The sequence below is a fragment of the Eptatretus burgeri genome, chromosome 15 (genome assembly GCF_056783735.1).
Source record: "Eptatretus burgeri isolate ZD-2024b chromosome 15, Ebu_testis_v1, whole genome shotgun sequence".
Lineage (NCBI taxonomy): Eukaryota > Metazoa > Chordata > Myxini > Myxiniformes > Myxinidae > Eptatretus > Eptatretus burgeri.
Window position 1 is genome coordinate 2335926 of NC_140975.1, and position 12675 is coordinate 2348600.

General features: G+C 48.1%; 1 protein-coding gene across 2 annotated transcripts in view; it reads left to right on the forward strand.

The window, feature by feature from the left end:
• The window catches only part of MYO6 (myosin VI), a 113467-nt gene that overhangs the window by 90663 nt on the left and 10129 nt on the right, over window positions 1–12675 (forward strand). For both annotated transcript variants that reach the window (XM_085857879.1, XM_085857880.1), the window contains exons 25-26: window positions 950–1100; window positions 12159–12367. In XM_085857879.1, coding sequence (XP_085714005.1) covers window positions 950–1100; window positions 12159–12367 — 360 coding nt within the window. The remainder of the gene's footprint in view (window positions 1–949; window positions 1101–12158; window positions 12368–12675) is intronic.

The window sequence follows — 12675 nt, forward strand, 5'->3', positions numbered from 1 at the left end:
TCAGTACCCGACAATTTCCGGCAATCCGATGGTGACAAAACAATTGTCCTGAGACTATCTGGACTTCTAAATATTGGAATCCAAACTCTTATACTTCCTTCAACCGGATTTGAACTCACACCCTCTGGGATCCCACACCAATGTCCTTACCAAGAGACTGACTATCACTGTACCTTGCCAACAGTTCATCATTATACTTCCTGTTTAGTACACTTATGATCAGAATAGGAAAGTCAGCTAAAGCAGGTTTCAGTGTGAAACGGTGCTTGATTGCTAACTTGCGAGGCATGGTCTGAAAGTGTTATTTTGTCCAAAGTACGGAGACTTCATGGTGTACTTTCGGACAGCCATTGTTTGGACGTTCGACAGGAGGTGATTTGTTCAGAGTGCCGGTGTTGGCTCACGTAGTCTTTGTAAAAGACCGTGGGATCTATGATGTCCACAATGTAATGCTAGCAGACGAGACATCTGGCTCGATGTCCATCCGATGAGGACAGCACAACTTGTGAGATAACGCACTCCCTGCGAATCTCCAACACGACAGTCTATAGGTAGTGCAAGACCAAGTTATTGATAGTCTCATTCGTATACAATGTTAGCTTCCATTGGTCATGCCGAGAGGGAAAATCACTAAACCATTTGAGAAACGAGGAATCAAATGTCTTGCTGTTTGTGTGTGGCAATTTGTCTAAAGTGCATCCACGCGCCACTCAGCACGGCTAATCGAATGTTGTGTGTTGTCACCACATGCTGGTGATAACGCAGTAACAAGTGGCCACATGTGTCAAATCTAGTACAGCACAATGAGATCACCTGGGGAATATGTTGACCACCTCGATGTGTTGGATTAATTTAACTCATTAATACTCGTACCTCCTTCAGTTAGCAATGAATGTTCTCGTTATACTTCCGTGACCCATGGTGAAGAGTTTATGGTGTGTGTGTGCAGCATCGAAGGTTTGCTTAAGGTTTCCGGGCTCAGAAGACAGCTGGGCCAGATGAACGAGGTGGTGGGAACGCTAAAAGAAGGACGTGTGGAGATGAGCAAAAAGGTGACCAACCTGGAGGCAACTTTGGACAGTCTCAACATGAAGATCAAGGTAATTTCTCCTGCAGTTCTCGTTTGTTAAACTTGCGCTCTCTCTCTGTCTGTCTGTCTGTCTGTCTGTCCCTCTGTCCATGTCTGTCTACCTGTCCCTCTGCCCGTGTCTGTCTACCTGTCCCTTTGCCCGTGTCTGTATGTATGTCTGTCCCTCTGCCCGTGTATGTCTGTCCCTCTGCCTCTCCGCATACGTTTGTCTACATCTATTTGTCTGTCTCTCTGCATGTGTGGGTACAGCAAATAAATTGGTAGACATGAGGCATGTGAGACAGTTTTTGTGGGTGGTGAGATTTTTAAATATGTGGATTCTTCATTCTGCAGGAAGGATTGCAGACACAGAATTCTGTGTTGTTTTGAAGGAGCAAGAGTTAGGGACATTGAAGGAAGGGTAAACGATATTGTATCGTTTCATGGTAGGGATTAGTTGGTTGTGGTACACCTCGGTGCGAATGATGGAGGGAAAGTTTACTCAGAGATTTTGAAAAATAGATACAGGATATTTGGGAAGCGGCTGAAAGCAAAGGGTTGTGAGGTCATGTTTTCTGGGATTCTCCAAAGATTAGGAAACAATATAGAAATTATGATCAGAGTGATAGACGTCAACCAATGCCTGGAAGAATGGTGTAGGGAGGAAGGTTTTACTTTGAGGAAGCAGTGGGAATCATTTCGGGGACAAAGGGAGTGTTTTCAGAACGATGGTTGATTGTTAAATAGAAAGAGGGCAGCAAGGTTTGCAGTTGGAATTGAGGAAGGAATTCAGGCTTTTTTTTAGGTCAGTGGAGGGTGGAGAAGGTATTAAGGAACGGATGAAGTAATTGGGATGAGTCAGGCCAGGCAGGAAAATAGAATTTCAAGAAGGGAAAAGTTAAACATATTCTGCACCAATGCCAGAAGTTTAAATAATAAGATGGAAGAGCTTGAAGCCAAAGTAGATAGCGAGGAGTACCTGTCTGTGCCTGTTTGTGGTGAGGATGTTGAGGTCGTAAAGAGATTCACTTACCTCGGCAGTGATTTTTCATGTCTCTGCTGGCTGTGAGTCAGAGGTCAATAGACGTCTGGGTCGAGCATGGGGAGTCATGGATTCACTGGATAATGGGGTGTGGCGCTGCCGGTACCTGTGCGGGAGGACGAAAGTCCGAGTATTCAGGTCCTTGGTGCTTCCAGTCTTGCTCTATGGATGTGAGACTTGGACTCTGACCAAGTATCTGAGATAGACTTAATTCCTTTGGTACAAGGTCTCTTCGGAGAATCCTTGGCTATCGCTGGTCGGACTTTGTGTCAACGAGCAGTTGCTGAGAGAGACTCTAATAAGATTTGTTACCTGCATAGTCCGTGAGCGTCAGCTGCGGCTGTATGGACATGTGGCTCGTTTTCCTGATGCTGATCCTGCTCATCAGATTCTCTCAGCGAGGGAGCCTCGTGAGTGGAGGAGGCCAATGGACCGACCACGTGCCTCATGGTTGCAGCAGGTTGATCAGCATCTCAAGGAGATGGGGATGGGCCAGGAATCTGCCTGGGGGATGGCCCGACGGAGGCCCCTGCAGTACCGGTAGAAAGTGGACACAGTGACGTGCTGCTCCGGCGCATGCTCCCATACCTGACCTGACCTGAGGAGTACGATGTAGTTGCAGTGAGTGAGACATGGTTTAAGGAGGAGAGTAACTGCAGGACAGGATTAGAAGGTTACAAGGTGTATCGGTGTGATATGAAGGAGAGAATAGGAGGAGGAGTATCATTCTGGGTAAAGGACAGCATTGCATCAAGAGAAAGGGGTGACATGAAGGAAGGAATAAATGTTGAGGATTCTGTATGGGTCGAGATTGGAGATTGCAACAACAGTAAGATACTGTGAGGATGCTTTTATAAGGCTCCAGGTGGGAAGGAAGAGGAGGAAGGAGGAGTCCATGAAGAATTCAAAAGGGCATGTGGTAAGGGAACAGTATTGATTGTGGGCGATTTTAACTTGCCAGGGATAGATTGGATGGAGGAACAGGGAAAGGGAAGAGCGGATGAGGATTTCATAGTTTTATTAAAAGATTGCTTTTTAACCCAGTTTGTAGATAAGCCCACTCGGGGGAGTGCAGTGTTAGATCTTTTCTTTTGTACACACTGTCGAGGGTTGTATGAGAGCGAACACACAGAATGTACAACAAGGGGGGCAAGAAACAAGAGGGGTGAGAGAGGGAATGAAAAAATACAGTGGGGAACAGAGACATGAGGAGATCTGTTGAAGGGAGATGGATGGGGTGGGGTACACAGGGTAAACAAGATGGACACGACAGGGACTTTCAGGTCCTTACACGACAGGGAATTTGAAGGAGGTGTATTTGGGGTGGATTCATGGGGGTAGAAAAGATCATGGTTTTGGATGGGGGAAGACAAGACATGGTGGTAAATAGCTGTGTTGAAGACCTGGAGGGAAGAGTGGATTGAAGAGAGTGTGGGAGTTTGTTCTCAAGGTGGGAAAAAAGATGAATAAAAGCATGAAGGTGAGCAGTGATTCTTTATTTTGGTCGTTTTACCAGAAGGGGGTTGCTGGCAGACCTTGAGCGCCCTGCAGAAATATGGGGGGACGGGACATATCTCAGACAGAGCAGGCGGGGGGGGGGAGGACATATCTCAGACAGAGCAGGTGGGGGAGAGGCAGGGGGGCAGGCCAGAGAGGAGACGGAGAAGACAGAAAGACCACTGACCTGCTTGCGATGAGAGAGTGTGAGATTCAAAGACTCAGCTTCATTGTGGGAGATACCAATGATCCTAAATGCCTCGGTTTCCACAGTGGGAGGGGAGGGAGGGAGAGAGAGGAGAGGGGAGGGGAGAGAGGGGAGGGGAGATGGAGCAGGGGCGGAGAGAGAGGAGAGGAGCGGAGGGGGAGATGGAGGAAGTGGGGGGAGGTGAGAGAGAGAGAGAGAGAGAGAGAGAGATAGAGATAGAGATAGAGATAGAGATAGAGATAGAGATAGAGATAGAGATAGAGATAGAGATAGAGATAGAGATAGAGATATATATATAATGGGGTTATGCCTGGTGTTGGCACAGTGGTAAGGGCAGTGGCTTGGGACCCAAGAGGTCCTGAGTTCAAGCCCCGTTGGGACACTGAATTAATATATGTATGTATATGTATATATATATATAATGTGTGTATATATATATATATATATATATATATATATATATATATATATATATATAAATAAATAAATATATATATATATATATAAATAAATATATATAAACCAAGTCGAAAACACCAGGGGGTTGACTCAGCCTGCCATCCTTCCGAGGTCGGCGAAATGAGCACCAGTTGTACTGGGCCCGGTGTATGCCCCGGTTGGAATAGGTGTACCATATCCCTGTGTGTCGTAAGAGGCGACCAGGGTTGCGTCAGGAAGGGCATCCGGCGTAAAACATGTGCCAAATCACTATGCGGATCATAATGGATGATCCGCTGTGGCGACCCCAAACGGGAGCAGCCGAAAGAAGAAGAAGAAGATATATATAATGGGGTTGGGGAGATGGAGGAAGGAGGAAGAGGGGAGAGGAGAGAGAGTGGATAGAGGAGAGTGGGAGGGGAGAGAGTGGAGGTTGGAGGGGTAGGTGGGAGAGGGGGGACGAGAGAGGAGGAGAGGTATCGGAGGAGGGAGCAGAGGGGGAGGAAAGAGGAGAGAGAGGGGGAGGGGAGAGAGAGGAGGTTGGAGGGTAGGTGGGAGAGCGGGGATGAGAGAGGAGGAGAGGTATGAGAGGAGAGAGGAGGGGAGGGGGAGGAGAGAGGAGGAGGGGGAGGAGAGAGGAGGGAGCAGAGGGGGAGGAGAGAGGGGGGAGGAGGGGAGAGGGGGTGGAGAGAGGGGAGAGTGCCAGCGAGAGGGGAGGGTAGGGGTGGCAGCGTGATGGGAGGGGAAGAGGAGGAAGCGTGAGGAGAGGGGAAGAGGAGGAAGCGTGAGGAGAGGGGAAAAGGAGGAAGCGTGAGGAGAGGGGAAGGGGGCAGCGTGAGGGGAGGGGAGGGGAGGTGTGGCAGCGAGAGGGGAGGAAGGGGTGGAAGCGTGAGGGGAGGGGAAGGGGAGGGAAGGGGAGGCAGCGTGAGTGGAGGGAAAGGGTGGCAGTGAGAGGGGAGGGGAAGGGAGGGGTGTCAACGTGAGGGGAGGGGAAGGGGAGGAAGCGTGATCAGAGGGGAAGGGAGGGTGGCAGTGAGAGGGGAGGAAGGGGTGGAAGCGTGAGGGGAGGGGAAGGGGTGGAAGCGTGAGGTGAGGGGAAGGGGAGGCAGCATGAGGGAGGGGGAAGGGGAGGCAGCATGAGGGAGGGGAAAGGGTGGCAGTGAGAGGGGAGGGAGGGGTGGCAGCGAGAGGGGAGGAAGGGGTGGAAGCGTGATGGGAGGGTAAGGGGTGGCATCGAGAGGGGAGGGGATGGGATGCAGCGTGATGGGAGGGGAGGGGTGGCAGCGAGAGGGGAGGAAGGGGTGGAAGTGTGAGTGGAGGGGAGGGGTGGCAGCGAGAGGGGAGGAAGGGGTGGAAGCATGAGGGGAGGGGAAGGGGTGGCAGCATGATGGGAGGGAAGGGGAGGCAGCGTGAGTGGAGGGGAGGGGTGGCAGCGAGAGGGGAGGAAGGGGTGGAAGCATGAGGGGAGGGAAAAGGTGGCAGCGTGATTGGAGGGGAGAGGAGGCATCGTGATGGGAGGGGAGGGAAGCAGCGTGAGGAGAGGGGAAGGAGGCAGCGTGAGGGGTGGGGGGAAGATTTGTTTTTGGTGAAGAGGGAACTTAGTGAGGGCCATAACTAGAAAATTGTGTGCAGTTCTGGTCACCACAGTTGTGAAAGGACATAGATGCCATAGAGAGGGTTCAGCACAGGGTTACTAGATTTATTCCGGGCCGAGCTCGACTCTGCTATGAGGAGCGGCTGAAGGAGACAAGGCTTTATACACGAGAAAGGAGGCGGTTACGAGGAGATACGATAGAGATGTTTAAGATAATGAAAGGTATAGATAAAATAAGTGAAGATTAATTATTCAAGAGTAGACAGTGACAGGACCAGGGGCCACAGCCTGAGAGTGAAGACAAGGAGAGTTAAGACGGTAGTAAGAGAGGGGACTTTCACTCAGAGAGAAGTTAATGCATGGAATGGTCTCCCTGGAAAGGTAGTGGCAGCAGAAACAGTAGATAAGTTTAAATTATAATTAGGTAGGTACCTGGAAGTTATGGAGATCGATGGGTATTGAGATGTTGATAAGACTTTTCGGTAGTTTGAGTATTGATTGGTGATTGTGTGCATGTGTACGGAGTGCTGTTGGTGGGGGTCTTGTCAAGGGGGGTTGTGTGGTTGATGTTGTGTGTGTGTTTATTTTTTTTTACCCAAGACCATCTTCACCCATGCCCCCTCCCCTGGAAAGAACAATATAATACAAAAACCACAAAAAACAAACATTTTGCATTTTCTTCTTTTGATCTTGTGTTGATAAATGAGAGTGGTGTTAATGTGGCGCAGGCATGATGGGCTGAATGGCCTCCACCTGTCTGATTTCCTTGTTTGCATCCTTGTGTGTATCTGTTTCTTTGTCTGTCTCTCTGTGTGACAACTCCTCTACCAATGTCTGTTTATCTGCATCTGTTTGTCTCTCTGCATCTGTGTGTGTGTCTCTTTGCGTCCGTTTGTACATCTCTTCTTGCGTCTGTCTCGCTCCGTCTGTTTGCCTCTCGCTCTCTCGCTCTCTCTCGCTCTCTCTCGCTCTCTCGCTCTCTCGCTCTCTCGCTCTCTCGCTCTCTCGCTCTCTCGCTCTCTCGCTCTCTCGCTCTCTCGCTCTCTCGCTCTCACTCTCTCACTCTCTATGCATCTGTGTGTCTCTGGGTTTGTGTGTCTGCCTCTGTGTGTTTGTGTCTGCTTGTCTGTATGTCTGCATATTTCTGTCTTTCCATCTGTTTGTCGATGTGTTTGTCTGCGTCTCTCTTTGCAGCTGTCTGTCTGTGTGTGTGTGTCTCTCTCTCTCTGTCTGTCTCTCTCTGTCTCTCTCTGTCTGTGTTTGTCTATATCTGACTCTCTGCGTCTGCCTATATCTGTCTCTCTGCGTCTGCCTATATCTGTCTCTTTGCGTCTGTCTATGTCTGTCTCTCTGCGTCTGTGTATGTCTCTCTGCGTCTGCCTATGTCTGTCTCTATGCATCTGCATCTGCCTTTGTCTCTGCATCTCTCTGTCTGTCTGTCTATCTGTCTGTGTGTCTCTGCATCTGTCTCTGCACCTGTCTGTCTGTCTCTGTCTGTCTCTGTGTCTGCCTATATCTCTGTCTCTGCATCTGTCTGTCTCTCTGAGTCTGTCTGTCTGTCTCTGCATCTGGCTGTTTCTGTGTCTGCCTCTGTCTATCTTTCTGTGTCTGTTTGTCTGTCCGTCGTTGTCTTGTTCTTTGTGTTTCTCTCTCTGTCTAGCTGTGTGTCTGGCTGTCTGTTTCACTCTCGCTCCATGTCTGCCTGTCTATCTCTGTCTGTTTCCTTGTCTGTCTCTCTGTGTCTGTTTGTCTGTCTGTCTCTCTGCATGCCTGTTTGTCTGTTTCGCTCTTTGTTTGTCTGTATCTGTTTGCCTCACTCTTTCCCCCTCTCTCCTTCTCTCCTTCTCTCCTTCTCTCCTTCTCTCCTTCTCTCGTTCTCTCCTTCTCTCTTTCTCTCCTTCTCTCTTTCTCTCCCTCTCTCTTTCTCTCCCTCTCTCTTTCTCTCTTTCTCTCTTTCTCTCCTTCTCTCTTTCTCTCCCCCCTCTTTCTCTCTTTCTCTCCCTCTCTCTTTCTCTTCCTCTCCCCCTTTGTGTGTCTGTTTGTCTCGCTCTGTGTCTGTATATTTTGTCACGATCCCAGCATTATCAGTCATCCCTTTTCTACAGGTTTCCCTTTTCTCTGAATGTAGATGTCGGGTAGGATGGGTTTTTAAAGGTTCTTACCCTCGAACACGGCCCTCATCCCACAATTCACCTTTGTCCTATCTTCTGGTGTGAAGGAGTCATTATCTTAAGTGCTGTTACAGGGATCGTCCTTTAAAATAATGTTTTACACGAGTTACATGGATGCTGGACGTTATGAAATGTCCGTTTTTAATATAATCTCACCAAAAACAGGGACCAATCGAGTCAGATGCGAGCTGTCCCAACAAATGAGTTTTATGGTGCACACTCTGATAGGCTTTGGGCATTCCTCACCTCCCAGCTCACATTCTGCAGCACCTCCCGTCGTGCTTTGGATGGGATTTGAAGCGGCAATTTATTTCCTGCTATTGCACTGAGATCGGGGCCTATTCAGCCTTCTCTTTATGGCGTTTGTCAAAGAGGCAATTTCTGTGGCAGAATGCTGGGTGAAGGTGTAAAGACCTCACGTTTATAAGGATTGGTGGGTGAGACATGTGTTTAGATGCTTCCTGGACCAGTTGCCTCGCCTTTCGGGTCAGACAATTTGCTCTCCAGGCCACTCCTTTAACCCCGTCCTATTGAAAATAATGTTCCTCCACTCACGCCACACCTCGGGATGCTGGGGGGTGGGGGGCGGGGTGGGCTGTGGCTGTGATATTTGACGGGAGGGTCACCATCAGATCGTCACAGTGCAGTGCTCGACTCCATTTTTAGCTTATCTGGAATTTAAATTCCGGATAAGGTATTGGCCGCTCATCCCATCCAGCCATCCGTCTCCTATTTCCAATTCTCCGGCTAAACCCCTGGGCCGATCCGACTGAGGTTTGGCAGCAGTGTTGCTCTCCTGACTGATAACAGGGATTGCAAAGCTCGTTCCGGTTACGTGACTTTAAGTCGGTCAAAATGGTGGATTGAATAAATTCCTTCAAAAATATCTTCTTCTCCACAAGTCAGAATGCCACCAAATTTTGGTTACAACATTCAGCCCTGGGTCGGAATGTTATATTGTGGAGGTCATGCCCAATCATGTGACCGGAAGTGTGCCAAAATGGCCGACTTGGTCAGTTATTGATAAAATCCATAAATTTCATGAAAAAAACCTTCTTCTCCAGACCCACCAGTCAGAATGCTACCAAATTTGGGTTACAACATTAGGCTAGGGCCGAGATAATCTACAGGCCGAGTGGTCCTGTTTTAGTTATTGGGAATGGTGCCAGTTCTGGGTAGTGGGTGTAAAACGGTTTGAAAATGTTGTTTACCACGGCTGGTGTCACCTGGTGTTCCAATTATATATTTGCCTTTATGGTTCGGTACAAACGGCTTCAGTTATCTTTGCACTGCCTGCTCAGTCACTGAAGCTCGGGATTATATCATGTTTTTCATCTCGTTTACATCTCAGCTCGATCATTAATATATTTTCCTTTTTAATTTAAAAATAGCTTTCCAAAAAAAAGATAAAACGACAGTTCTTGTTGCTCCATAATGGATGTGCAATTTTGTACTGTGGATTAGTGTTCTTGGTTTTTATTTTCCTCTATTTATTTTTACTCTCTACAAGATTGAGGCTTATTGAATTGCAAGGTTGAACTGGCAGTGGGTAGTGGAGCAGAAATTGGGCACAGCCGGCAGGGGAATGAAGGAACAGGAGAGAGAGGAAGAGAGGAAGAGAGGAAGAAGAAGGAAAGAAAAATGGAAGAAACCAGCAAGTATGAGGGTTTGATTAGTCAAGGTTGTGGGGGTGATAAAGATTATGGGTCACGATGTGGGATGACATGAGGTGGTGGTGCATTGCCTGGTTGAAGAAATTGAGAGCAGAGTGAGACAGAACAGCCGAGTTCTGATTTTACAAGGAATGATAGAGAATATGCCTGGTGTTGGCTTAATGGTTATGGTGGTGGGCTTGGGATCCTAGGATCCTGAGTTCAAATCCCACTTGGCTGTTGAATGAATAACAGGTGGGGTTGACTCTGCCCGTCATCCTTCTGAGGTCGGCGAAATGAGTGCCAGCTTGCTGGTATCCTGTGTCAGATTGTGCCCAATAGCCAAGGAGACTGCTTTGGCAGCGCCGACGCTCCGCACAGAGTATGGTCCCAGTGGATGGATGGATTGAGGATGTCCAATCTGCAGCTGGCTTTGGAGGCCAGCTATGCTATGTGGATGGCCCACGAGAAGTCATGGTTGATGGTGTGGCCTAGAAGTTGAAGAGCCTGAACCATTTGCATTTGCTGATCATGCAAATAGATCGTTTGTTTGATGATCTTGTTACTGTGATTGGGTGAATTCGTAAAGATTTCCCTGGATTGAAAGACGTGTTCCATTTATTTGACTGGAATCTAATAAATACCTGGTCAGCAGACACGGATGCACCTGTTGTCTGCTTTGCAGATAGGTAGGGTACTGCACAACTCGATGTGGAGTCTTGTACAGAAAGGAAGAAAGGATTTTCCAGAGCATCAGAGGTCTTTAATATAGATGAGGAGCAGGACTGGGCCCAACATACTATCTTGGGGAACTCCAGCTTCTACTGGGAGAGGGGAGGAGAGGGTTCCATTTGTGGCAACCCATTGACTGGGCGAGTGCAGGAAGTCATAAATCCATGAATGAAGGGTTTTGTACCACAGGCAGAGATCTTGGCAAGCAAAGCAGGATGCCAGACATCTATCCAGGGAGATGGTCCTCACATTTTCTTTGACCTTGAGGATCTCCAACCATTGCTGAGAGAGGGGCAGAAGCATTTCCAGAGTTGTGACCAGGACGAAATCCAAACTGATGGTCAGAGATCATGCTGTCAGCAAGACAGACTTGACATCGGAAACAATGATGGATTACATGACTGTTTATCATTTGCTCACTGGCCTTGAGTTGATAGGATCTGTTTTTTCACCCTTTTTGTAGATGGAGTGATGTTTGCTTACTTCCATACCAAATAGTACAAACAAAGGCAAATTAACAACGGCAGAACAAGATTTGTGAACATGGACACCGATTCCATCGCGTCCTGTGGACGAAGCAGGGTCATGGTTGGACAGAAACTTCTCTAATTTCTTCGTCGAAGACACAAGAGTCCAGTAAACAGTGGGTACATTGGGCTAAGATCGGGACAGAGTGGGATGGGTTGGATACATGAGATTGGGAGATAAAGTTTGTCCGAGTAATGGCAGAATGTCTGAAGTCTGAGTCTGCAGGACAACTGTTTGAGGGATGGGATGGAGGGGAGCATACACCAGAGACAGATTTGACAAGGCACCAGCATGACTTGGAGGAAGGAGTCTGGTTGAAGAGTTCAGGCATTGAGGAGGCAGGGCGTGCGGTGGTGGTGACTGCGGGGCATTGTCTTTGTATGTGCTCGAGACATATGCTGTGAGGGCAGTCTTCGAGACATGCTGCATTCATGGAATGTGATAGTTCACTAAGACCTGGACAAAGAAATGGTGCAACCAGTATGGGGTTGCTGCTGTTTTGTCACACATCATGCCAGATCACAAAGAGACCAATCCTATTTGTGTATTCTCTTGATTAGAACTACAGTCAGCTGGACAAAGAAAGACCTGGCATTTTATTTGGGGTGAAGACATTTCATCATTACATCTTTTGGTTCACTTTTTGATTTACACGGACCACAAACCATGAATCCAGTTTGAGGGTCCTATAAATCCCACCTCAGGTGTTTTATCATCACACATCGCAAGCCATGTCGAGAACTGCTGCTTGCTCTCGGGATGCTGACTGGTCATTCCCCCTACTTACACACAAGGATTTTAGATCGGCTTCATGATTGTCATCCAGGCATTGTTAGGATTAAATTGTTTGCACAGAACCATCCTTTGTAGCTTCACCATGACTCTGATGTTGAACATCGTGTGAAACACTGATATCCATGGCTGAGCAGTCAAAATGCTGCTGCGATGGCTCTTGTGCAGCACCGAGAATGGCCCACACACATGTGGCGGAGGATTCTGCTGAATTATGCTTGACCCATTGAAGGCCTATGATCCCCATCGTTACAGCTGCTTGCACTCAGTGGATCGATGCTTATGTAGTGCACACAGCATCCTCGCACATTACCATGGATAGATTACACAGTGTTTTGTCACTCCTGGTTTGTCACGCATGATTATTAGTGATCATGGAAAAAGTTTCTCGAGCTCAGAATTTGCTGAATTCCCTTGCCTTCTTCACCCACTTAGCGCTCTGCAATGAGTCGAGGGCAGATAGAGAACGAGTACGAGACACTTGTGAAGAGTTCTGGCGAGCTTCTTCGGGCCTTGCAGCAGCGCCGGCAACAGGAGCAGGAAGCGGAGAGATTGCGGCACATCCAAGAGCAGATGGAGGCAGAGCGCCTTAAACGCGAGGCTGCAGAGAGACGACGCCAACAAGAAGAGGAAGAGAGAAGGATGTAAGTATCATGATGATCTTCGTGCTCAACTCTGTATTTTAATACGTGACATTTGATTTCGTTTTGCTACACACTTCCTGTTGCTGTTGTTACCCGACGCACGTGAAGCGAAAAGCAGGGTTAAGCAATTGGTTCTTGTTTTTGGTCACATCACCAAGTGTTGCTGCTGTTCATTCGAAGAGGTAATATGATCAATCCACATGGGCTGAAGGGAAACGAAGTTGAAACCACCACTTGTGTTCATAAATAAATAAACAAATGTGAGCTTCTGCTCATGTTGTCAGGTTTATTTGATGAATCAATGTTGT